Source organism: Cupressus sempervirens, chromosome 10 (assembly GCF_028749045.1).
Source record: "Cupressus sempervirens isolate cs-2001-9-10 chromosome 10, ASM2874904v1, whole genome shotgun sequence".
NCBI classification, from domain to species: Eukaryota; Viridiplantae; Streptophyta; class Pinopsida; order Cupressales; family Cupressaceae; genus Cupressus; species Cupressus sempervirens.
In genome coordinates, this window is record NC_143127.1 from 797,766,174 (window position 1) to 797,793,587 (window position 27,414).

Genomic DNA, 27,414 nt, shown 5'->3' on the forward strand with positions numbered 1-27,414 from the left:
GTCTACCCCTTTCCCTTTGGGAAGATCTATTAGACAAGGGTGTCCTCTTGTTCCCGCTCTTTTTGTTATTGCCTCTGAAGCCCTTTTTTATATTCTCAGGGACAACACTTTATCCGCTGTTGTTAAAGCTATCATCCTTCCTATTAATATGGAGATTATAAACTATCAGTTTGCTAATGATACTTCCTTGTTTCATGAAGCCTCTGAAGAGAATTTTGTTGCCATGATCAATAAACTTTACTTCTTCTGTAAAATTTTTGGAGCTAGATTATCTCATGCCAAATCTATTTGTCTTGGTTGGGATGATCAACCTCCTAATTGGTTTAGTAAATTTGATTTCCAATGGAGTGGTCCCTCTAAAATTGTCAAATATTTGGGTATCCCCATCTCTGTTGATCCCTCTTTAAAAGCGATGTGGGGTTGGGTCAAGGATAAGATCCATAATAAGCTGAACAAGTGGCACAATAGGTCTCTATCTCTTGCTGGAAGAATCCAAGTTTGCCAAAAGATTTTGTCTTCTTACAATATATATTATGCCTCTGCTTGGATGTTTAATGATTACCAAGTTTTGGAAATCCAGAAAGCTATTAGAAATTATCCTTGGTCTGATGGGAAGGGCAATAAAAAGTTGCATTCTGTCAATTGGAATTGGTGTCATGTTGATAAGCTCCTTGGGGGCTTGGGGTTGAAAGATCTACGACTTTGCAGTATTGTTTTAGCCTCCAAATGGATCTTTCATGCCTTAGAGGGAGATGATCCTCGGAAAGTTTTGATTCGTAATAATATTGAGAGGGGATATCCTAAAAATGCTAAATTCTGGAAAAATCTTCCTTTCACTTATCTCATTTGTGGTGAATTTCCCATTATAGTTCAAGGCTCAGTGGTTTTTAAATCCATCTGGAAAGCCTGAAACCATGTTAGGCAATTCATCACTAACAAAGACTTCTATGATAATAAAACCCTCCATTGTGAAAGATCCATTTGGTGGAACTTTAAGCTTGGTAATAAACCCCTTGCTCTTACCCAAGGGTGCTCGGCTAAGTATTGGACTAACCTTGGAATCAAGTAAATCATTGATAGCTTTGAAATGGATAGACTTATCCCTTGGGATGTTTTAAAGAATAAATATAAACTTCCTGACTCTCATAAGAAGACTTAGAGTATGATTGTTAAAGCTAGTAAAGATATCCCTACCCTTTGTCATGTGGACTCTAATAGTTATTTGAAGATAAAATGGCCTGATGGTATCATCATCTCCAAACTTAAAGTGAAGAATATTTATTTTGTTTTAAATAATAATGTTGACATCATCAATCATATTAACAATATTTGGAATACCGATTTGGATATTTCTTCTTGGATGAAGTTTTTTTATTATCTTTGGAAAAGTCCTATTGATCCTAAAATTAAATGTTTTAAATGGTTACTTATTCTCAATAAGCTACCTATTAGGAACTCTTTCTCTGATATTAACTATTGCAACATTTGCAGAACCCTAGAAATGGGAAAGCATATTTTCTTTGAGTGCACTTTTGCTAAAGAGGTTTGGTTAATGTTTGGTATTTCTATCCCTTCTAATTTCAGTATTTTTGAAGTTATTATTGGCTTTATCTCTAATGCTAGAAAATATTTTAATATGTTTTGGGATATTACCTCATCTAACATTTTATGGCAAATTTGGAAGTGCAGAAATGAAGAAAGGTTTCAAAATATCCTCAGAATGCTTACTGAGGTTTTTCGAAGTCTCACATACTTTAAAATTTTTTCGCAGATTCAGATGACCATGGAAATCAACAAGGTTGAACTCAAAAGGCTACTCAAGGATGGTCATGCTACCTTTTTTGCAAATGAAGTTAATAATGGATATTTCTGGAGGCTGCACCTGGATAATATACATGCTTTCATTCAAATCTTCAATAGGTTTACCAAAGAGATTAAAAGAAGACCTCACAATGCTTCTAGTAAGATGGTTTACATACAGAATCAAATTCAAGATCCAAAAAGCGTGGTGTGGATGGATGGCCCCTTCGGATGGGTGGCTTGGGTGGACACCTAGGTTGATGTGCTTTACTTGGTGTCATGGTCTATGGTTTTTTTCGGTTGTTTCGATGTATATACTTCATTTTTGAAGGTGTGAGGCTTGGCCTCTGAACTCTAATACTTTGCGATCTCCTATATTTTTTTTTGATCTCCTTATTTATAATACAAAAAAAATTGAAAATGCAAATGAATTTAATATAAACATTAAGAGCTCTACATTTTTTTAGCAAACATTTTCTGCAAGTCAGTGTTTGATTTTTTTCGGCAAAGGGATGCCCGCTAGTGACCTATCGGCAGATCTTGCTAGCATCACTCTAGATCTTGGCAACCAGAACAATCTCAAGGTGGCAATCTTCAAAAGTAGCACAAATTGAAAGGTGGTGAGTAATGGGGGCGCTCTTAACTGTGAACCACCAAACAAGGACCTTAACAGGTGTGATCTTTCCGTTCCCTCAAACCCTTTGATCACACTTCCATTCAATTTTTCTACAGGTATTGTACTGCCAAATGCAAACCCTCCTGCAATCATAAAAAATGCTCTGATTAATAATGGTAACAATGTTTCAAGATCTAACAATAGTGCAAGAGGTAAGCCAAGGTCCTTTTGTGAGGCAGTTGCTAAGTCTACTCTGATTATTATCTCTAGAGCCCTTTTTACCTCACCTGCAAGCATTGAAAACTCAAAAAATGGTAAGCAATCTATGGACATTTCCTCATTTCATGTTACCCCGAACCAAGAAATGTTAGTTGAGATAATAAGGGAAAAGGAAAGATTGAAGAACACTGTCATTTTCTTCTCTATTGTAGAAATTGACAAGGTTCCTGCAAGAATTTTTTTAGATGAATGGTTTTATAATTACTAGAATCTTAAGTTAGGCTTCAAATTTCATTTTGCAGAAAAATATAGAAAGGTCTTTTGTGGTTTTCTTTAATAATAATGATTCGCAAGCTGCAGTTTAAAAAAAGGAATATTGGAGTATAGGCAATACTACATTTAGCTTTGCCATGGAACACTGAAGCTAATCTAGATGAAATAGTTGCTTTATCATCCCCTAGATGGGGTTCTCATTAAGAACATACCTCCCTCTTTGTGGCATTTTATTCCCTATTTGGTTGAACCTCTTGGAAAATTTATCCGAATGGATGATTCCACTAAGCTGGTTCCCCATCTTGATGCTAGGGTTCTTATTGCCCTAAAATTGGGCCATGATTTACCCAAAGAAATTTCTATCACTATTGACATGGAGAAGTTATTTTTCCCTTTTGAAACCTTAGGAGGTTTAAATGTGTGTTTTTTATGTAGGAAAGAGGGGCATTTGAGAAAAGATTGTCCCATCATTAAGAATAAAGTCTCAAAAAATGCTATCCCCACTCAATCGATTAACCCTACCCCAACTAAATTGATTCCTTCTTCCTCCACTAAAAATAATCCTTCACCTCTCCCTCTCACTCCATTACAGTCACCTCTCTCCCCTCTACCAATTCCATCTTTTAGCAATGCTTTTGTTACTAGTATGGTGGATGTCGATCGTTTTTAGGAAGTGACAAAAAAGAGAAAAAATAGGTCTACCAAGAATAATGTTGTTCCAAAAATGGTCCTACCTCCTTCATCAGTTAAGTTGATAGACTAGTTCAAGGACTCTACAAAGTCCTCTACCCCCTTGGTTAATAAAATTATGCCAGAAGCCACTACAGTTTCTCCCCCTATGGTCAATACAGCTATGCAAGAGACCATTAAGGTTTCTCACCCTGCCTTAAAGACCCCCAACCTAAGATTCCTGTCAAAAATTTTCAGGAAATATCTGATGAATTTTTCTTTGAGGTCATACCTGGGACTTCTATTTCCAATCAGCCAGTAGAGTAGGATGAGGTTTCTCCTTCACTCTTGGATAGTGAGGATATCCTCATGGCAAAGAAAAAAAGGAGACCTCTTGGCTCCAAAAATAAAAAATAAGAATATTAAGAAGCAGAATTAGAATATCTTTAATGATGGTTCTCCTTTGGAGGATGTTGTTTCTAAAGCATCTATCCCTAAATCTCTTTCTCAATGAATTGTATTTCATGGAATATCAGAGGACTTGAATGTCCTGATAGAAAACTTGTGGTTAAAAATTTTCTCGGTTCTATTAAGAATATTGATGTTATCATGCTGCAAGAAATCAAATCCACTAGATTCAATCTTGAATCCAATCTAAACTTTATTTGGAAGGATGTTGTCAAATTTTGCACTAACCATTCTTAGGGGAGAGGAGGAGTTGTGATTTTAATTATCCCTAGATGGGGACTTAAAATTAAGAGCTTTGGCTTTTCGCCCTATAATAGAGCTATTTGGTTGATTTTTAATCATAATGATATGGATTTTGGCATCTGCTCCACATATGCTACCAATGATTATAATGAAAGATCTATGTTTTGGGCTTGGCTCTACTTGCTTCCAGATATCTCTTGGATGTTTGGAGGTGATTTTAATATGATAGAAGATTAGGAGGATAAGATGGGGGGTCTCCCCTTCTCCTGAAAAGATTAGGAAAGACTTGCTTGGAACAATTTTAAATTTTCTAAATCTCTGTTCAACTTGCTAACGAGGAATAAAAACAATAATCCCAGTCTCTGGTATACTTGGTGTAATTATCAAAAAGCTCAAGCTAGAATTTATTCTAGGTTGGATTGATTTTATCTTAATCATAATTTTTTCTCTATAATCTTAGATAAGTTGTCCTCCTATTTATATTTCGGTCAAGCTTGGTTGTTTCCCTTCATGTAGTAAAAGTGTTAATAATAAATTCATTCTCAATACTAGCCTATTGGAAGATGAAGATATTTTTGCTACTATTTCTACTATTAGACTTATTAATGAGTCACATTATCCTACCTTATCTTATATTGATAGGTGGAACATCGATATTTCTGCCTAACATAGTCTTCTTAGAATGGTGGGCCAAAAGAAGGCCAAGGATTATAGACATAAGGAATCTTGGCTTATCAATATTTTTTACAATGCTGAGATGGCCATTCAAAAAAATTCTGATGACCCCTATCTCTGTCATCAACTGGCTCATGCCAAGAAGGCTTTGAGAAAACATCAACACCAAAAAGCCTTAGGAGCCAGAATCCATTCTAGAGCTCACTAGCTTCAATTTGGTGACAGTGGTAGTAAATTTTTCTTCAATCTTATTAAACAAAACTAGGCTAAAGAAACTATTGATAAATTTCTCATTAACAATTATATGATTTATGATGTTGAGGTTATTAAAAAAGAGTTTGCTTAGTTTTATGAAGATCTTTTCACTTAAGCTAGAACTCTTAGAAATTAGTGTAGAAATCTTATCCCCAAAAGAATTTTGGCTAATGATGCCTCTTTTCTTGAACAACCTATATCTTTAGATGAAATTGAAAAGTCCATCAATTTTCTTAACAATGACAAAGCTCCAAGACCCCACGGGTTGCCTGTGGAGTTTTATAAAGCCAATAGTAAATGGATTTGCAATTATTTACTTAACATTTATAACAAAGCTATTGATACTGGTACTTTGGGTAGGGAGATTAATTCTGGAATCATTAAACTCATCCCTAAAGAAGGAGATAAATCTCTATTAAAGAATTGGAGACCTATAACTCTTCTAAACGTTTCTTACGAGATTCTTGCCAAAATCATGTCTAAAAGATTGGAAACTATTCTTCCTAAATTTGTTTTCCGTACTCAAATTGGTTTTGTTAAAGGGAGATGTATCCTTGAGAACTTGATTGCTAGTTGGGAAGCCCTTAATTGGGCTAAGCACACAGATCAAAATGTTGCTATGTTTCTGCTGAATTTTGAAAAGGCTTATGATAGATTTGAATGGGATTTTATTAGTATGATGCTTGATGCTTTTGGCTTCCCCTCCTTCTTCTGTGATATTGTTAATATGCTTCTTAGAGATGCACATGCTCAAATTGATATTAATGGTTCTCTTTCGGACCCTTTTCCCTTGGCTACATCTATTAGGCAAGGTTATGCCCCTGCCCTTTCTGTTATTGCCTCTAAAGCTCTTTTCTATATTCTTAGAGACAACACCTTATCCCCTACTGTCAAAGGCATCACCCTTCCTAACAATAAGGCTCTTATTAATAAACAGTTTGCTGATGATACTTCTCTCTTTCATGAAGCATCTGAATTTTTTCTGTACGATTTTTGGAGCTAGGTTATCTCAATCCAAGTCTATTTGTCTTGGATGGAATGACCAACCTCCTGATTGATTTAGTAAGTTTGGCTTCTAGTGATGTGGTCCCACTAAAATTGTTAGATATCTGGGAATTCCCTTCTCTATTTATCCTTCTTTAAAAGATATGTGGAGTTGGATTAAAGACAAGATTCATAATAAGTTGAATAAATGGCATAATAGGTCTTTGTCTTTTGTTGGTGGATAGCAAGTCTATCAAAAGATTATTTCCTCTTATAATATTTACTATGCTTCAGCTTGGATGTTTAATGATTACCAAGTTATGGAAATTCAAAAAGTTGTCAGGAATTATCTTTGGTCTGATGGGAAAGGAAATAATAAGACTCACTCTGTCTAATGGAGCTGGTGTCATGTTGATAAGCTCTTTGGGGGCTTGGGGCTCAAAGACCTAAGACTAAGTGGTCTTTCTTTAGCCTCCAAATGGATCTTTCATGCTTTGGAGGGAGATGACCCTTGGAAAGTGCTAATTCGTAACAATATTGAAAGGGGTTATCCTAAGAATGCCAAATTCTGGAAAAATCTCGCTCTCACTGATCTTATTTGTATTGAATTTTCTATCATTGTTCAAGGTTTGGTTGTGTTCAAGTCCATTTGGAAGGCCTGGAACCATGTTAGGCAATTCATCATGAATAAGGTTTTTTTTTTTTTGATAATAAGACCCTCCATGGTGAGAGGTCCATTTGGTGGAACCTTAAGCTCGGTAATGAGCCCTTGCTCTTACCCAAGGTTGTTTTGATAAGTGTTAGGCCAACCTTGGGATCAAGCAATTTATTGATGTTTTCAAAAATGATAGACTTATTCAGTGGGATGAGTTAAAGATTAAATTTATTCTTTCTAATTCTCATAAGAAAACATATAATATGATTGGCAGGGCTAGCAGGAACATTCATATTGTTTTCCATGTGGATTCTAATAGTTATATAAAAATCAAGTGACCTAGTGGTATTATCATTTCCATGCTTAAAGCTAAGAACATTTACTCTATTGTTAATAGCAATGATGATATTATAAGGCATATTAATGATACTTGGTATACTAACTTAGATATTCCGTCATGGAATAAGATTTTTGACAATATTTAGAAAAGTTCTATAGATCCTAAAATCAAATGTTTCAAGTGGTTACTTATTCTTAATAAGCTTCCTATTAGGAACTCTTTCTCTGATACTAATATGTGCAACATTTGCAGAACCCTGAAAATGGGAAGACATATTTTCTTTGAATGCTCTTTTGCTAAAGAGGTTTGGTTAACGTTTGGTATTTCTATCCCTGCTTCGTTCAATATTCTTGAAGTTATTATTGGTTTTATTTCTAATGCTAAAAAAGATGTTAACAAGTTTTGGGATATTCTCTCAGCTAACATTTTGTGGCAAATTTGGAAGTGCAGAAATGAAGAAAGATTTCAAAATGTCCCCAAATTGCTTACTAAGTCTTTTCGAAGTCTCACATATTTCAAAAAAAATCACAAATTCAAATTACTATGAAGGTCAACAAGGTTAAATTCAAAAGATTACTTAAGGATGGACATGCCACGTTCTTTACTAATGAAGTTAAAAATGGTTACTTCTGGAGGCTGCACCTGGATAATATCCATGCTTTCAACCAAACAATCAACCGCATCAGCAAAGAAATTAAAAGAAACCCATAGAACACTACTGGTGAGGTGATTTACATGCTAAAGCAGAATCAAGGTCAAAAGAACTTGGTCTGGATGGAAGGTGCTATGGGTTGGACTGCGTGGGTGGATACCTTTGAAGATGTGCTAGATTAGTTGTTTTTTTTTGTTCAGTCTTTTTTTTGTTATATACTCTAGTTGTATGTAATTTTCAGCTTTTTTGTTGTGTGAGGCTGGTCCTCTAATACTTTGACTCTCGGTGGTCTTTAGTTGTTTTTGTGAACTCCTTATGCTTAATACAAAAAAAAATTTGAAAAAGCAAAAACTAAATTATATAAGGTTAAGTCTATGACAATACAATACATTTTAAATTTTTATACTAATAAAAATTATTTTTTTAATTTTTTTTTGAATGCCTTCAAAAATAGAAACTTGATGACGCTTATCGACCATAGCGGAGTTCAAAACTTGGTTGAAGATGGAGGAGAATGGAAAACCTAATGCAAACGTCCATGAGCGGGCTTAATAGGTATTTGAGTGTATTTACACGAGTACAGAGTCCTTTTGCGCAGCTAAAATAGTTATTTAATCTTTCAAGCATTTAGGGTATTTTAATTTCAGAACGGCCCATATTGTGCTAGCGAAGGTGTGAATGCAAAATAAAATATTTTTGAAGTGCTTGATGATTGACAACCATTATCATTTGAATGTTCACTACAAAAATTCTTTGTTCTCAAAACAAGGTATTTAAGTGATGCAAATTATGTACATATTATAATATTTAATTTGTATATAATAATTTTTATTTTTGCTATTCTATCTACTGAAATATAAGTTAAATAAATTCTGATTTACATAAAAAGTTTTAATCTTTAAAAAGAAAAATTAGTAGAAAAATTATTTCCTACATCTAAAAGTTTCCAATAAATGTCTTAAAAATTAATGTATTTTTAGAATAAATTAAAAATATAATTTTTTAAAAATTAATTATCATGTATTACAATTTTAAAATGTGTTCTTATACTGAATATCAAGTTAGAAATAATATAATTGTAAGAGATAGAAATAATATAATTGTAAGCATGATGTGTTCTTACATAGGAATTCCAAGATAGAAACAATACAATTTTAGGATTAAGGAAATTCCTTCTTAATAGAATATAAAAAAAAAATTTGCTCTTAAAATGAGTTTAAATATACAATATTTTAAAACTTAAACAAGCTAACCAAAATTATGGAATGTGATGTGCTTCCCAAAAAACGTTTGTATAACACAAATTGGTTCCAACCAATAAGAATCTAAAAAAAATGATTTATTTTTTAAAGTTTACAAATATAAATCTTAACATTATAAAAATCATAGAATGAAAAAAAAGAAATGTTTCTATTGGTTGAAGTTAATTGAAAATCAGAGCAGATGAATTATAAATATGTAATCAAAATCTATTTTACTACCAATGGCAAATGGCAGTCAATTTTCACATTTTCATCTGCTGGCGCAACCAAAGAATAAATTGCAAAATGTACATGAATTTCATGGTCTGAATAGGCTTTATATTTTTCTTGGCAATCAGATCTAAACTTGGCAAACAATTTATGGTATCATTAATATTAAATAAAAACAAAATGCAACAAAATAATCTAATCACTTTTTCAGTCTTCCATTCGAGTTGTCTCTTTATTTATCGGCAAAACCTTTCATGTGCCATGGCCACATTATATATAGAAAGATCAAGAAGTTTAGAATCCCCCTTCACCGCCTCCAAAACACCACCTCCAAATCCTCCACCAGCACCACCTCCTATGCCACTGCCAACACCTCCACCAGACCCTCCCCCCACACCTCCACCAATGCCACCTCCTGCTCCTCCACTACCAACACCCCCTCCTACACCTCCACCAGAGCCTCCTCCTACTCCCCCTCCAGCACCACCACCAATGGCAATTCCGGCTCCTCCTCCAACACCTCCACCAATGCCTCTTCCTACTCCTCCTCCACCACCACCACCACCTCCCCCTCCTCCTCCTGCACCACCACCAGCTCCTCCACCTAACCCACCACCATTGCCTCCACCAAGACCACCACCAGCTCCACCTCCTCCACCAATGCCACCACCGGCACCTCCACCTAAACCACCAGCACCACTACCTCCACCCAAACCACCTCCCACACCGCAACCAGCTCCGCCTCCTCCACCAGATCCAAAACCACCTCCGCCACCAAGTCCTCCGGCCCCACCCAAATTATCCTTCTTGTATAAGGTTTCCCCAAAACTTCTGCATTCTGCGGCAACTAACACACCCACAATGGCAACCGCCATCAAAAGCATTCCCGAGCTCTTAATCTAACAAGCCATGGTTTCCTTACAATGGATAAATTCCTTTTGATTTTCGATATAATAAGTCTAATTTGTGAGGCCTTATATAACCATTCCAATGCACTAGGGTAACTACGTGAAGTCTAAGCAGGTATTCAATTCTTCACCTGTAAACAACTTCGTTCCGTGCATTGCAGCGTTGTATTGAAAACATTGTTTGGTCACCTGCCTCATCAGATCTGTGCATCATTAAATTGGTTAGTTACTTATAACACCAAATATTATACGCAGAATGTTTCCTATCCTGATAAAAAGGACAAAGAAAATTTAAAAATTAATGACGTTGCATAGTTATTGTGTTATCTGCGGGACAGCAACTACGCACCAATTTTCAGCATTAGTTGGCGCTTTTCCTGATGTCCTTGTTGCCAAAAGTCTATTCTGCATTCAATTTAAATCAGAGAAGTCGAGGGCATTAGCATTGATAAGATCACATGGGTGTGTACATAGAACAATGAAAGCAAATTTCCATGTCAGGAGAGTCCACTTAACATCAAATTCAAATTTCAATCAATTCTATCTCCTTATGGAAAACAACGAGCATCTAGCCAGCTTCCACAAACTGCCTCGCCTGTTGAGAACACTGTTGAATTTAATGCTGTATTGTCCCATTCGAAATTCCAGTAAGGCAATATTTATCAGAGGATAAAAGTTGATATTTATAGACTAAATTAAAAATAATAATCAATTGTATTAAGATTTTATCACTTTTGTTTTAATTTATATAGACTGGATATGTTTTTGCAAGAGAATATGTAGAATGATATTTTACCGAAATATCTCCTCTCCTTACAATATTTATATTACACCTCTAATAAGCAAAATTATTAATTTAATCATGTGCAAAAATGTCAATTTGGTGGAACCTAAATCATAAGTATAAGCCATTAGTTCTCCTCCGAGGATTTTCAACGAATATTAAAATATTTAATAATATTATATTTGCTGTGCGCTTGTCTTGGAATGATATTCTCTAAATTTGATATCATCCTAACTCATTGGATGACCTTCACTATGATTAAGGAATCTTGTTTGAACCTTTCTCTTATCAAAGCTATGTCAAATTTGATGATAGATTTACTTTTTGTGTTGGTCTAGTGGTCCCCTTCTTTCAAATGTTATAGTGAAAGCTATTTACATCAAATTTGTTGATAATAATAGTATTGTTATCTACATTTTAGTTGTTAGAATAACAAGGGCTACGTGCAGTTGGAGTCCCTGCCTAAGGTAACATAATAAGAAGAAGTGTACATTTTTTTTTAACTCAATTCTTTTTTGGAACAAAAGTATATTTTGATTTCCACAATTTGCAGCAACACAAATTGAAACTTCAACCTAGCCTAAGACTCAAACTCTTGATTGTTGACATATGAAGTTGTCATCTTGCTAGCATCTACTCTTTTAGTATATGGGTGATTAAAAATAGTTCCATAAATGAATTGAAATACAAATGAAAACAATTTGAAGAAGTAAATCTTTAGTTTGATTTGCTATAGCAAAGGCTTGCAGTTAAATGTCTTGAAACAATTCTCGCATGTTTTAGGAAATGTAGTCAAGAATAAAGCAACATGATAAAATATCTAGCCAACTAGTGGATCAAATTAAATGTGGAAGAACGCCCAACAAACCAACCAATGGTTGTGCCACAAACTATTTGAGCTCAAACTAAGAGTTTTGCTTGTGTGACAAAAGCCTTAAATCCTTCAATCCACCTCTCAAGAAAGATAGAATGAGGATAAAAGATCAAGTATAACTTTTATAACATGTTCAAACTAAACCCAATATATTTCAATGAACATTAGATCCATTTTAAATGGTCAAATTCAAATTGATAGAATCTATTTACACCTTCTCTCTTTGTATTTCAATTCTATTAACAACTTACATTGTTCTAATTGGCACTTGTTCTAATTCAAGTGCAAAAATCCATAGCCCTTTCTTGAGTTGGTGTTTGAATTTGGAAAATAGAAGTGGAAATAATTCTAGGGTTTTTACACTTTATGGACAGGGAGGTGCAACATTCACTTAAATTAAGCATTGAAAATAATTGGAAAGCTAATGGGAATGGAAAATCTTAAATGATTGGTTGTTGACACAGGTGGCAAAAAAAAAACATATCATATGAACATAAAAAAATAAGATTAAATTTCAATGTCTCTAGATAAGTGAAATTTTTACTTACTTCCTTAGACTGCTCAAGTTTAGAATTTCTCACATGAAAATTTTATTATAATAATCAACATTCTAAATTCTTATGTAGCATTTTACAAGAAATTAACAAACTATGATTTACAAAATCTAGTGTTTCACAACCAAGAAATCAATTCCAAGGGGAAAATATGTTTGGACAAGATAGTATTTCAGTATCATTTTACAATATTTTATTTGAAAGAATATTTAAATTTGATTGTCTCCATCCCAAGAAAAAGTTCATTCTCATAGTTGATCTCATAAGTTCTATATTGTGCCAAACATAACCTGGAGAGATAACCTGTCCAACAAAAGGATTATAATTAAATAAGTCAAGATATCGATAACAAGGAAAAAAATATCAACATATAATATAAAGACAATCATTTGGTTTATGGTAATTATTGAAGCCAATACAAAATTTTGTGTATTTTATTAAATTAACTTTTGATGTCACATCAGTTATTGGAATTGAATTACTACAAGTAAACCTTCCATTACAAATATGTTTTTCTCAATGACTTGAAAGTAAAAACTAATGAACAAATGCCACATGCCACAATATATTCAAGATTAGAACATAAACTTGGATTGATGTCTCTTGAATCTACGAAAACTTCATTGACATTTATTTTCTACCAATTTACAAACAAAAATAAGAAATAAGCATTTATAATCATTTTTAATTATCTCTTTTATAATCCCAAATTATTTATATGGCTACTACAAGCTCAAAGTGAAATTTATAGAAATAAAGTTATATATCAATATTTAAGGGACAATATCAATCATAGATAGATCAAAACATATATATGCCAAAATTCAATTATTTTCAAACTACCATGGATATACCAACACAGTGATGCTTCACAGTTTCAATCAAATATAAACGAGCTAACTTCAGGAAGTAATTATCTATTTAGGGCACCACTAGTATCATATTGATCTATTATGCTTTGATATATAGATATGCATCAATTAATTTAAATATTGCTTGATTTGACTTGAACTCTAGGGTTCTAAAAATTATCCTATACTCTAGCTAGTGTAGGCAAAACCCACTAATGATATTCTCGTTGCAAAATTTAACAAAGATCTTTTAAGAGGTGAACAATAGCATTGATATATTCCCATCACACATGGGGATAGGGTTTTTGAAAAGTTTTGAAAACCACAGTGATAACTTGCTCAAGATTCTTTATCATCATGTGTTGAGATATAAAACCAAATTTGTAGTAATGTCTTCTTCCCTATAGTTTTTGTTATTATTGTAGCAATTATTATCCAAATCTAGAAATGAAAAAAAATGTATATACAACATGAAGCATTAACAATACAAATATATTGCATGATATACAATGTCATGTTGGATATATTTCAAAAAATCATAAAATGTTAAGGGAAATATATATTCGAGTCTACAATTCATTAAATGTTTAAGGGTTTAAATAAGTCAAAGGTTTAATGGCAGACCTAGAAATTGTCTCGTGATATTTATAAATGTCAAAGAGATTTACGGTGACATTGAGAAAGATTTGTTTTAGGATCTAGCTACCCAACTTGACATACATTTAACCTTAATAGAGTTGCATAGTTAGTGATTTTAATTTTCTATTAATCATTATGTATAAATTAAATGATATAAAAAAATTTCATCTAGGATATTACATACCTCAGTCAGAGCATACTATTTTGTTGTGATTTATTTGCAACTGATACAACTACTATAAATTGAGGATATGAACCCTAAGTTGGGAGAAATAATTTAAATAATGTGAGTTTAAATTGTAAATAGGAAAGAAAAAAGATACTCTTCAATGATAAAAACATCACTAGAGACAGAATGCCTCTTGTATTAAACATGAAGCATACACATTGAGGTGAAGGGTGTTACATGTGGTTAATCATAGACCTCAATATCAAAATATATCAACTTCAAGTAAGCCTAATGCTAACCTAGGAATTTGGTAATCTTGAGCCTGTCAATTCAATGCAAAGGGAAGAAACTAGTGCCGCATAAAGCTATGTGCTCACAAAATGACTGAAAGGAAATGCGAAAAGACATGAATTCTTTGAGTTCAATACTGAGAACTTTACCTCTGAAGAAAGTAGAAAGGTATGATTATCTTCGTATCATGTATGTCATGAATAGAAGAGGGGCTATGGAGGGTTTTCTTTTTCTTTGAGTTTGGATTATATTTTTTTTGGGCAAAGCGGGCACTATCAAACCAAGTGCTAGTTGCAATTAATTACATTCATTACCTAGAATGCCAGGTCAAAGATATTAAAAAGCCAAGAGATGAGCACAAGAGTGATTTTTTATAAGGTTGTAAAAAATCAAGGCTACTTCTACTGTGGAAATGGAAAAATCTCACTAGAATCTCATAAATCCTACAAAATTTAGAGCCTTTCCCATTGAAAAAAAAAGCTCACTGCTTCGAAGAAGAGCATCACATGTACACAAATATTTCAAAAAATTTAGGAACGAAGACCATAAAATTGTCCATTTGTTCTCATGGAGTGATTATGACTAAAACAATAAGCCTCACCACTCTAACCACTACATTGGAAAAAGTTGCCAATGGTAAAACCGGTAGTACCTATCATGATGCGCACACCACAAATCCACAAAAAATTACCTTTGCTAAATATTGTTTTGACTACATAAAGAATTAAACTATCTTTTAAACTTCTAATAATTGACAATTTCTTTTATGTGTAAACTTTGGAATCTTGACAACATAAAACTATTCTTCAAAAACAAATAAATGAAATTGTTTCAATCTAAAAAAACACACTATTTACAATGTACCAAACTCTTCAAATAACCTACACCTTATTGCATGCAAACAATGTCTATTAAACAAGTTTTGTTACTATGTTGCTATTATGTGTGTTTTGATAATTGTAAAAAAGGACACATAGAAGCCATATGTCCTGTGAAAAAATCGATGACACAACACTTCAAATATTTTCTTGATAATTTTAAAGAGCAAAAAAATAGAAAGATCGCCAAGAAAATGAAGCTTCCCAATAGGAAAAAAGAAATATAAATGTAGAAAAATCATTTTAATAAGTAAATTTAGGAAGACTATAGAATAGCTTATAATAGCCATAATTTTGAAAAGGTAAATTAATAATGAAAGAAGATGAAAACTATAGTCTCAAACCTAGCAGCAGGGACTAATAATCCTACTCCAAATTGGGGTCAAAAGGATTTTGAGTTCTCTATATATATAACTAGGGTAGCCAAGTATGTGGCAGGGTTCCATGGGCACCATATTAGTAACACCCTAACTGACTTAAAACCATTGTTTGCTAAAATCATTGCTTGTAATGGATGAAACCAAACCATTTGGAAAGCCATGGTTTGTCACAAAATTAATTGAGATCATTGTTAATGGAAGAAGACAAACACCACAAGCCAAGTATATGCTTTGAGACTACTTGTAACCAAACTAATTATTTCACTTGTTCTTTGAGCCAGCTCCAGTTGTGAAGGAGAATTCAATATTCAACTATATCATACTTCTTAAAACAACAACAATATATTCATAGAGCAAAGATTTTGAAATTGGCAAAAAATGCAAGTAAAGCTATGTATGTGAAACACAACTCCAAGGTAGCTACAATTTGTGATCAGTGAAGATGAACATCATGATAGATTTATCAATTTAAAGTGTTGAACATTTGTCATGTGGTCCAAGGAGATGAAAATTGATGCACATTTGAATGGTAGAAGAGAAAATATAGTAATATATAATTGTACTTGCTTTTGAAGAGTAATATTTTATTTTCTAGAATAAATTTTGTAAAAAATTAATTTGGGAAAATCTTTAATGAATCCATCTGCCTCAAGGTAAAAGAAAAAACAATATTGATATTTTTTCATTTTTCTAAAAAGTAAATTTAATTTTTATTTCACTATGGCTGCTCAAACTCTCTTGCAGCCTTTGGATTAAAATTTAAAAAAATTCCAATTGACATTTTGTTGGAGGTCACATTTTTTTAACATTGATTTTCCAAAATATCTATCATCACTATGTTATGATTTTTCAAAATAACAAGAAGATTTGTTTTTTTTCTTTTGACAAAGTCCATTTATACTTTTTTGGATTTATATTTATTCTTTAAATTTGATTTTTTAATAAAAAGGGACCGTTTCAATTCTCTACATCATCTCAAGAATTCTGGTAGCAAAGTAAATTAAATTCCCCTATAACCAGCACATACATAAATGTTTAAAATATTTAAATTTTTGGGTCAATAGGTTGAGAACATAAAAAATTCAAAAAGTAGATAAATGTACGAAAGATAGGGATACAAAGATATTAATTGCTAAGCCTCAACCACATTTTGGTCTAGCATATTCTACCAAACAATCAACATTTCTTTTTTCTTTGAACTTATTTTTTAAAATTATTGAAATGTATATTTTTTTTAGGAAAGGATGTGTCAATATGTACTAATTTTTATGCAACTTTGGAATATAAATAGACCATTTCAATTTGAACAAAGTTTAAATTCCACAATGTCTAAATAAAAACTTGAAGGGAAAATTGGTAAACCAAACTTAGGCTTCAACCTTATTTAAGGGAAAACTAATAATAAAGATAAGCTAGAAACTAATTTGGAAACTAATTTGTAGAACGAGAGTAAAAACAAAGCAGATACATAGCTTTTTGACTACGCCCAAGTAACTACTCCATAGAAAGCAAGTCTATCAGAAATATTTTCTTAGCCTACAAGAAGATTATACTATTTTTCAATACTCACATAGTGTTAGAATTGCTAATGAAAAGGAAATAATTTTTACCTTAAAGAGCACATGATCTAAGTTGACCAAAGAGAGGAAGTGAGAGAGGAAGTGATGTTTTGTTCAATTTTTTCATCTTATAATGTTGCCGCATGCTAACTTTTTTGGGATGGCACAAAGATTTATATCAAATTCTTTAAAAAGCCTACATGTTATTGCATGCAAGGGATGTCTCGAAAATAACTTTTACTTTGTGTAGCCTTAGCATGTTTGGGAAATTACAATTGTGGACACGTACTCTTACTAAAATGACAATTGTCATCTTCAAAAATTTGTTTAATATTTGTATAGAAAAAGAAAAAGATCACCAATGAAAATAATAACAGCCAATAAAAAATGATTAATTTTTATTTATGATGTCAAATAATTTCATTAAATCTTACAAACTATAGACATAAATGTTATAAGTAGATTCAGCATGATTTTCAATCAAACCATAGAAGAGGTTGAAAACTTTAGTCTCCCGCCCTTACAGTAGGGACTAAAAATCTGAATTTTTCCTCTTGGAATACAATTCTTGTATTCATCTTTTGGTTTACATCTATTGAACCATGAAATGATAATTTCTTATGGGGCTTTCTATTGCTTCAGTTGTCTATTCTCAACTTAGTGGGAGATGCTAGTATATGTGAGATTTATTAGCTTCTATAGATGATAAAGCATATTCTTTTACATTTTTTACTTAGAAAAGAAATTCAACGTCTATTTAGAACTACTTTTAATAAGAATATTAGTTTTGGGGAAAACCTTATTGATTGTGTTACATTCAGCAAGAAATATACTAATAATTTTTGGTCCATTCTTTCCAGTGGGATTCTTTTGCTTTTTTGGATGTTTTAGAATAGTAACATGTTTAAAGTGGTGTAAGTATTTTTATTGCTAATTCTATTAGGAGACTCATAGCCTATGATGTATTTTGGTAGGTTACATTTATTATGAGAGTATCTAAAGAAAAGTTTGAAAAGTTACTTAAAGATAGCACAATAAGAGGATTCATTTGAGACATACAAAATGATTTCACATAGAAAAGGAGAATATCTATGAAAGAATACCTATTGAAATAGGACTTCCCAATTAGTAAGAAAGATAAAAGGGTACAAGATAAAGAAGAAAAAATTGCAATAGCTCTTTGCCTCTAAATGTAGAACCTACGACAATGTCTATGGTAGATTTTATGAAGATTATTATGTACGGAAAGAAAAATTATATATGGAGGAAGGAAATTTTTGGATGGACAATATAGACTAAAGGTTCATGGGATATAATGATCAATGATAAATTGCTTTAGTAAGTTATACAATTTAATCTTGTATATTACAATATGTATTACATGTTATCATAGTAGTCATAGTTTGAGTATGTTTTTGAGTTATTATAGAATACTAAAAAAGATAAACTTTTTGTAGGTATATATATTGTAATAAATTAAAATCTAAAGTGTATGATCTCTATATTATAATCTTTTAAAAAAAATTGATTAGTGTTGATAAGTTGAGACTTTTAAAGGTTTACATAAAAATGTCAATACAAGCTACTATAGAACACAACATGTTTTTCAAATAATATCAATATCAATGACTAGTTGTGGGGAATGGCAATATTCCAGTAAGGCAATATTTATCAGTAGATAAAATTTGATATTTATAAATTAAATTGAGAATAATAATCAATTGTATTTAGATTTTATCACTTTTTTTTAAATTTATGTAGACTAGATATGTATTTGCAGGAGAATATGCAGAATGATATTTTTCTTGAAAATCTACTATCCTTACAATATTTATATTACACCTCTAATAAGAAAAATTATTAATTTAATCATGTGCAAAAATGTCAATTTTGTGGAACCTAAAGCATAAGAATAAGCCATTAGCTCTCTTGCAAGGATTTTTAACTACACATTGGAAAGGAAACAATGTTAAAATATTTAATAATGTTATTTTTTTGGTCTTCCTAATTGTTGTTGTCTATTAGTGTCAAACAGTTAATCATATACTAGGCAGAGTCAGATGATGATTACTATGACTGAGCTACTCTATATAGGTTGAATCATGTATATAAATTTCTATATACCAAGCTCTATAGGAGCCAAGAAAGTATATGATTGTCGATTATTTTTAATGTAAGTCGAGTGTAATGTTAACTGAGTAATTCAATTATGTTGAAGTTGGGTTATATGAAAGGTATTAAGCATAGTAGAGGCCAAGTATCATCAACATATAAAGTGAAATTCGAGTGTCAGAAACAATAAAGTATTGAGCATAGTAGAGGCCGAGTATCATCAACATATAAAGTGAAATTCGAGTGTCAAAAACAATAAGTGATGAGCAATGCAAAATTTACATTCAAGTAAGCAATGAAGCAAACTTTGAGGTAAACCATTTGCAAGCCAACATGGATATAATATTTAATATTTGTAGAGTTTTTTACAAAGATTTTTACACATTTTATAAAGTGGATCACATATCCCTATGTTTTGTGATGAACAAATCAAATGGAGAGGTGAAACAAGGAAGTATCTAGAAAACTCTTTATGAAATCTTTAAATAAGGTAGAACTTGACCTAATTAAAAATGTGCATGAGTATGGTGAAGTGAATAGTGATATGAAGGATAGAACAAGCTATTCATGCAATTCAAGTGTGATTATGTGAACATTGCAGAAGAGGCAAAGAGTTTTGTTATTCCATAATAGAGCAAGCGACCTAGTTAAGTAGTGAAGGGAAAAGAAGCTTTATTAGATCAAAGATAAGGATCAAATTAGAAAAAAGAGATCCAATATTAGCATATTAGAGAAAATTGAGGATCAGGTTCAGAATCGGTTTTAACAAATTGATTCAAGGTAAATCTCTTAATAGAGTGGTTTTAGGTAAAAGCACAAACATGTGTCACCTTTTTGTAAAGGAAAAGGCCAACAAAAGTACAGTTATTCACCTCCAATGACATAAAATTAGTATTATTATTTAGAATTTGAAAATAAAGTAAACTAATCAAATGTGTAGATTTGGGTGAAGTTTAGGATTATAATTTTTAATAATTATTTGGAATAAGAATTTATATATTTTCCTAATTTTTATATTTAAGTTTCTAGTTGTTGAAACACACTAAAAAATGAGGGGTCTAGTTCCCACCACAAAACTATATGGAAATAAACTTATTTCCCTTTTATCTAAGACTATGTTATAGATAACATATATAGCTAGAACAGTCCAAAAAAAAAATTGCCTAAGACCTATATTTTATCTTTTATAATGATTCAAATTTCAACTCACTTGAAATCGATAGTTTTCATCTCCCACCATATTTTCCAAAAAAAAATTATTCTAACCAAAAGAAAAATTATACATTATAGAAGAGAATCCTCTCCTCTAGAATTTCATATAATTTTTAATTTTATTATATCATTTAATATTTTTTCTTTCTCAAAATTGACATATTATTTAGTGTTAAAATGCATGCTTGTACAATTTTTTAATTACAATATACTATATCTAATTAAAACATTATAAAATCTATATGAGAATATTCTTGATTTTGAGCTATATAAAATGGTGTTTATATGTTATTAAAAAAATATCATAAAAAATAGCAAGAGTTATTAAAACTTCAATTTTTGAAAATAATTTTATTTCTTTAGTAATTGGATACAAACTAGTACAAAACATACATTTAATAGACATTTTCAATTGGAAAAGTATGAGACCATATATAACTTAGCTAGCATGAATTTATCCAGATGATATGTTTGACCAAAAATTATTTTTAGATAGAAATACTCAAATTCAGTCATTCTAATAAGTCAACCTAAAAGGTGACCCAACTTTGTAAGTAAATCTCCTAACAGAGTCCTTATTTTGTTGTAAGCATGAAATCCTCTAACAAGGTGAGATGTATTAACCTCAAAATATTTTAAGAGGGACGATCCCTCATAGGGTAGATCATTGATATGATCAAACATTGTAACCCTAATAGGTTAACTTTATTATAGTGGTAGTGAATATTTATGGGTGTCATGCCCACCCTAGTTTTACCTTCTTTCTGAAGTGTATCTGGGTAACCAAAATCTTTGTGTCAGGTGATTAATTTTCATGCATGTGACTGATAGATTAGATATATATGTTATTATAGTTTGATTACATGAGTTATGCATGCACAACAATTGGATATGAGATGGTAAATATGGTGAATGCATTATAAAATTGTTCAAGAGTTTTAAAGTGTTACAAATTTGGATTCACCCCCCCCAACCACCCTCATTATCTTAGTGTCCAATTAAGATTTCCAACAATTGGTATCAAAGTTGAGTTCGCTTGGAGAAGTTTAACAATTTGGAGTCAAGATCTTGGAGATGGAGTTTTTTAGATTGGATAAAACTATTTACAAGCAGGTGATTGACATCAAGCTCCTACTACAAAAGCTTGAGGTAGAAAGACAACATCTAAAAAAATCCCTAAAAAGGAGAAACCAATTGGCTATTCAGGACAAATAGTTTTCATATGAAGAAGTTGAAATTGAAGGATTGTTTGAACCAATAAATTCAAATGACATAGCGACTACAAATCCACTAGTTAAGAATAGACTCTTGAATGAGGAATTTAGAGGAATGAAAAGGAAACATGAGATTCAATCAGTAAGGTTATGTGAAGTAATTGAGAAAAATAAGAAAGTTGAGGAAGACAAGGTTATCATTAAGGAAGAAAAAAGAGTAATGGGAACTAGACTTGAAGAAAGGATATATGATTTACAAAAGCTCACAAAAAATTGACTTGACAAGATGAATCAACTAATGCTTGTAAATCAAGAGTTGAATAGGAAGGATGTGGAAATAGAAAATCTAATATCAGAAAAGGACTTACTGAAGAATGAATTGAAAAATTAAAAAATAACTTGTGGAAAGGTTCAACAAGCTAAATGAAGTAATGAAATACTTTGAAGAACTTATGAGGCCATCTAGTAGCACTACTAGATCAGAACATTCATCAACTGAGTAAGGAGATTTATCTAGGAATGGAGAATCGAGAAATGCAAAGTCAAAGGGAAAGCCAACATCCTATCACTATGGAAAGCTTGGTCATACTACAAACATCTACTGAAGAAAACATGGTATGCAAAATCCTAAATCTAAGTTTATTGGTTTTTTTTTCTTTTATTGTAAGAAGCAAGGACATCAAATACATGAGTGTAGGTCAAGAATAAATATTGTATCTACTACACCTAAATTTGAAGCCTATTGTTATAATTGTCAAATGTATGGACATAAAGTATATGAATGCAGATCTTAAACAAGACATACTGGACTAATCAAAGGCATAAAACTGCATCTAATGATTTATGTTCTAAATGTTACAAGTTTGGGCATTCAAGAAAATACTACAAAATTTAAGTATCAATAGCAAATCACAACACCACCAAGGGTAAAGGTAAAGTAGACATTGAGAAAAAAAGAAAGGAGATGAAACAGATATGGAAGAAAAAGATAGAAGATGGAGGTAGTGGAACAAATGGATTTGAAATCACCCAATCTAATAGAAGGTGATCACATCATCTCAAATTAAGTAAGAAAGGTATTTTTGGAACTATATATCTGATTATACATCTTAAATTAGTTCCTAACATAAAATGTGCTAAAGTTCATATTTGCATAAGTAAAGATGCATTAGAACAAATTTATGAGAGGATCAATGTAAAACAATCATGTTTATAGATAGTGTCAAACATTAGTAAAAAAAATTATATTGACTGAGCATTGTATTATGGATTGAGTACTTCAAAAGCTGAACTGATGATGAAGCTGAGTTAGATGGAATAGATCAAGATGTATAGTGAAGATCTAGTTTTCAAGCATAATGGAGACCAAGATAGTTGGCTTCCACTTACCTAAGTATGCAACATTAATGAAGACCCTAAATTGAGAAAAAGGAAGTATATATCAAAAATTGAGGGCATTATTTCATACCTTGCATATAAAATTTAGAGCACAGAGTGATTTGAGTGATAAAGAGATCCTAAGGCAATTTAAGAGAAAATCTAAGATAAGAAGATTGATCAAGTGAAGATTTAATTTGTGCTAAGTAATCTAGAGGAAAAAAAAAAATTGAACCCTAACAAAGAGAAAAATGGAAGCTTCATCATCCATAGGAAAGAATCAAGGAGTAGTGGTTAGTAAGATTCAATTAGTGGAGAGTGGCGCTTGCCCTCCACCTAAATTTTGTTCCCTAGAATTTCCAAGAAATTTCAAGATTGAATGGATTGAGATTGTGTTAAGTAGGATCTATGACATTAAGTTTTGGCTATCGAATGGGCTAGTTGAAATAACCAAGAAGATGATTCACAAGATTACTAGTTATCCTACATTGGAAAAAAAGAAGACAATGAGAAGTCTAAGTCAAGAAGAAGTTAAAGCAAGAGCAAGTGCTAAGTGGAATGGATGAGGGTTATCTATCACAAACATTTCCAATCTATTGATCAAATTTGCAGTGAAAGTTATTTCTCACAAATTATATCAATCTAGCTGATTGAATAGTGTGTCATGTATGGAAGTGGATCAAGAATGGAAGACAGTCATGAAAAATCATGAGTATGATCTTGCTGAGTTACAGAAGCAACAATTAGAAGAAAATTTGATAGCCATCAGGAAGGAAAATAACTCAACATGTAAGTTCAGTTCACTTATCATGTGTGCTTTCTTTTACATTTAGAAATATTTTTCTAGTATTGGAAGCATCTTTTGCAAATAAGTAAAACCTATAATAAGAAAATTTAATGAGTATATAACTCAATTGGGAGAAACTTTTGAGAATGTTATAGATACATATTTTAAAGAATTCAAACAAAGAATGAGGATGAGGATGAGGATACCATAAGATTTGGTAATGGAACATTATAATGATGTATGTTTCTTTGTAGATAGAGAAAATATATGTGTGTAGGTAGTTAAGCCTAGGAAGGCATGAATAATAGTATTTGACTATGAGATTGACATTAAGATTGTTAATGCAAACATTATTGCATTAGCGAGAGAAGAAATTGAAAATAAAGAAGAACCTTTTGCAAAGTATGAAAAAGCTAAGGAAAGAATAACAATAGACATCAAGATAGCTTCCAAAGAAAAGAAAGGAAGAAAATGATTGAAGACCTAGAGGCAAAGCTAGGAATCCAAGACAAGAGCAATAAACCTCTGTAGATTACACAAGGTCTTGGAGAAGATGAAGAAAAGGGTAGTGGTAATAAGGAAGAGGAAGAAGAAGAAGTTAAGGGTAAAGCCCTAGTGGTTGTCGCACAACCTAGCAAGAAGGTTAAAGGAACCATAAAGAAGCTAGTGGTGACACCCCTCTCTCCTCCACCACCTACTAAATCAAGGACTAGAGTAGTAGCTAGTGCCAAGCAATCTACAAGGTAAGAAAAAGTAATGGAGATCACAAAGCCAAGAAACTCAAAACCAAAGAGAAGAAGATTGGTCAAAGGAAAACCCACAAGAAGAATGAAAACCATTGATGAGGTATGTGTAGACCTAAGGAGATATGTAGGTTTATCCAGTTTTAAATTTGTGAAATATGACACATTAGGTTTTCATATAATGTGAAATTACTCTACTAGGGTTTTTCATGTTGTTTGAAATTTCTTTAGAATCCACCTCTGGTTGTGCATCTGTCATACCACATTAATTACAAGATCATTAGGGTTTTTATTATTTGTTCGGCTAGCTTTAGCCTAGTAATTTTTGCTAGTGCTAGAGTTGTTGTGATGGATACTCACGGTGCCTCCTCTAAACAAACTACCAACAAAGTTTGTTTTGAAAGTGTTTCATGAGGTAAGTCCTCCTCCCTTGACATTATTCTTAGCATTGAAGAGTTTGAAGATTCATGGAAATGGTTAGATTGCCATACCCTAATTGGGTATTTTTTGGGTTGCACTCCTCCTAAAAGCATGCTCAAAGAATGGGTTGCCAAGAGCTAGATTCCACATGGAGTCTAGCTTGATGACATCTAGAGTCTTATAAAGGGCTTCTTCTTGTTCTACTTTGTGAACCCTTCCCTAGTCAACACAATTTTTAACCATGGACCATGGTCAGTTAGGTCCTCACTACTGGTGTTATAGTGGTGGTCTCATGATTTCTCAGAGTCAAATGACAAAAAACTTAAAGTCCCTATCTAGGTTGAGTTATCCACCCTTCCATTTCCATACTAAAAATTTATTCATGTTATTCTACCAACCCTTGGTTGGGTGGTCTCTGTCGAGCCAAAGATTTTTTTCTACACATGTCGTCAAAGGAGAGTTTGCATTGAGGTAGACCTCTCCCACAATCTTAAGGAATCTGTGGACATTCAAGTTGGTGCACATACCTTTCCCCAAAAGGTTCTTTACCTAAACCTACCAAACACCTACTATAGGTGTTAGTCAATTGATCACAAGATCAAGGTCTACCCATTGTTTATGCCTCGCAAGCCAGCTCCTGTCAAGGACTTGTGGGTAAAAGTTTGCTAATAACACCAAAAAAAATGAGTGGATGATTGTGACATGCAAGGGTAAGACATCTTTTATACCTAAACAATAAGGGTCCTCTTCTTTGTAGCCTTTGTTGGAGATTGTTCCTTTTTTTCCCTTGGAAGCACCTATTTCTCCAGTAGTCCACCCACCCATTTCAAACCTAATTTCTAGGGGATAGACTACTCTCTTGAAAAGCTAATCAAGGACTAATTCCAAGGTTCTAGAAAATCTTGCAACCTACTAAAATCCAATTAATTGAATATAAATGTGTATGTTTACGAGGAGGCCTTTTCTAGTTCAAACAAATTTTGGATAATCTCTTTGATCTATTTTTGTTTTAAAAAAGTAATAACACAAAAGAGATATATTTTTACCAAGTGTTAGAAAAGAAAATAAAAAATATAAGGTAAAGAGATATTAAAGAAAATAACTCGAAAGGGAAATTCGTAACAGACATAAACCATGGTAACAACACATTTGTGAGTTAAATTATTGAAAAGATCTAGTAGGAAACCAATGAAATTAGGAGAAATTATTCCTCAATTCCATTGATGCAATCATCAATGGGAACTCAATAAAAACCAAAACATGTTTCACATTTCATCAAATTGCAAGGCCACAAAAAGTGGGCTCATGTGAGATAAGACATTGTGCAAGAACAATAGGTGATCTTTTCTCCAATTTATCAAATCAGTGGCATTCGTTAACACAAGGCAAACAATAGAAAAAAAATATTACACAATCATAATGACACAATAAAACCATTGTCTCCATTACTATTCATGAACATGCATTCACAAAAATAGAACACTCTAGAAAGAATAGCTACACTAAGAATGAGAGCACAAATAGCATATATTATTTCATCAAAATAACAACTTGCAATACATATTATATCCATGCATTTATATGAGATCATCTCCTCCCTTTTTGCTTGGAGCGAGAGTTCTTAAAATGCAACTCATGCTAAAAACTAATTTAAAAAATCTAATTATATATAAATTGACTCTCTAAATGGTGCTAAGTAGGTCTTCACCCTTGTTTATATCAATAAATGGTGCATGAACATTTACATGACACAAAAGAATAAAATAATAAGAATATAAGAAGAATTTAGTTGTAAGATGATCTAGGAGTCTTTGGAAGCTCCAAAAATACAAGCTTAGCCTTCTCTAGGAATTTTTGGGAGTTGAAATGCCCTCAAAATGCATTTCTAGTGCATGGAATGCTCTAAATTAGTTACTAATAGTTAACTATTGGTGCACTAGTTCTTTTTCAAAACTCTCAGTGCACCTCTGAAAAAAGCACACCTGTGCACCTTAATGGTGGGTTCCAAAGAAAATCTAAAATTTTCTTAAGTGTCAAAACCTACATTTCTAGCATATGGATTTTCTTCCCTTATAGACCAAAATGATGTCTAGATGTTTTCTCTTAAATTTCTCTATTATCTTTGTTACTTGGAATTTTTTTGGAAAATTCAAAGCTTTGTATTTTTCTTTGACTATCTGTCAATAGTTACTGACTTCTATTTGGGTTGCCACAAAATCCTCAATTTTAGTGTTTAGCTCCAACAATACCTCTTTAGTCTTGAATGCTTTCCTTATATCTTTATCTAATGAATCATCTTTGAGTTTTCCTCAAAACTACTTCTTGTGTTGAAATGATCTTG

General features: G+C 32.2%; 1 protein-coding gene across 1 annotated transcript; it reads right to left on the minus strand.

The window, feature by feature from the left end:
* Positions 1 to 9,399: 9,399 nt before the first annotated feature.
* LOC149536326 (uncharacterized) lies at positions 9,400 to 10,330 on the minus strand. The gene has a single exon (XM_089806515.1). The coding sequence runs from the start codon at positions 10,203 to 10,205 to the stop codon at positions 9,558 to 9,560; it is 648 nt and encodes a 215-aa protein (XP_089662641.1). The 5' UTR covers positions 10,206 to 10,330; the 3' UTR covers positions 9,400 to 9,557.
* Positions 10,331 to 27,414: the final 17,084 nt, after the last annotated feature.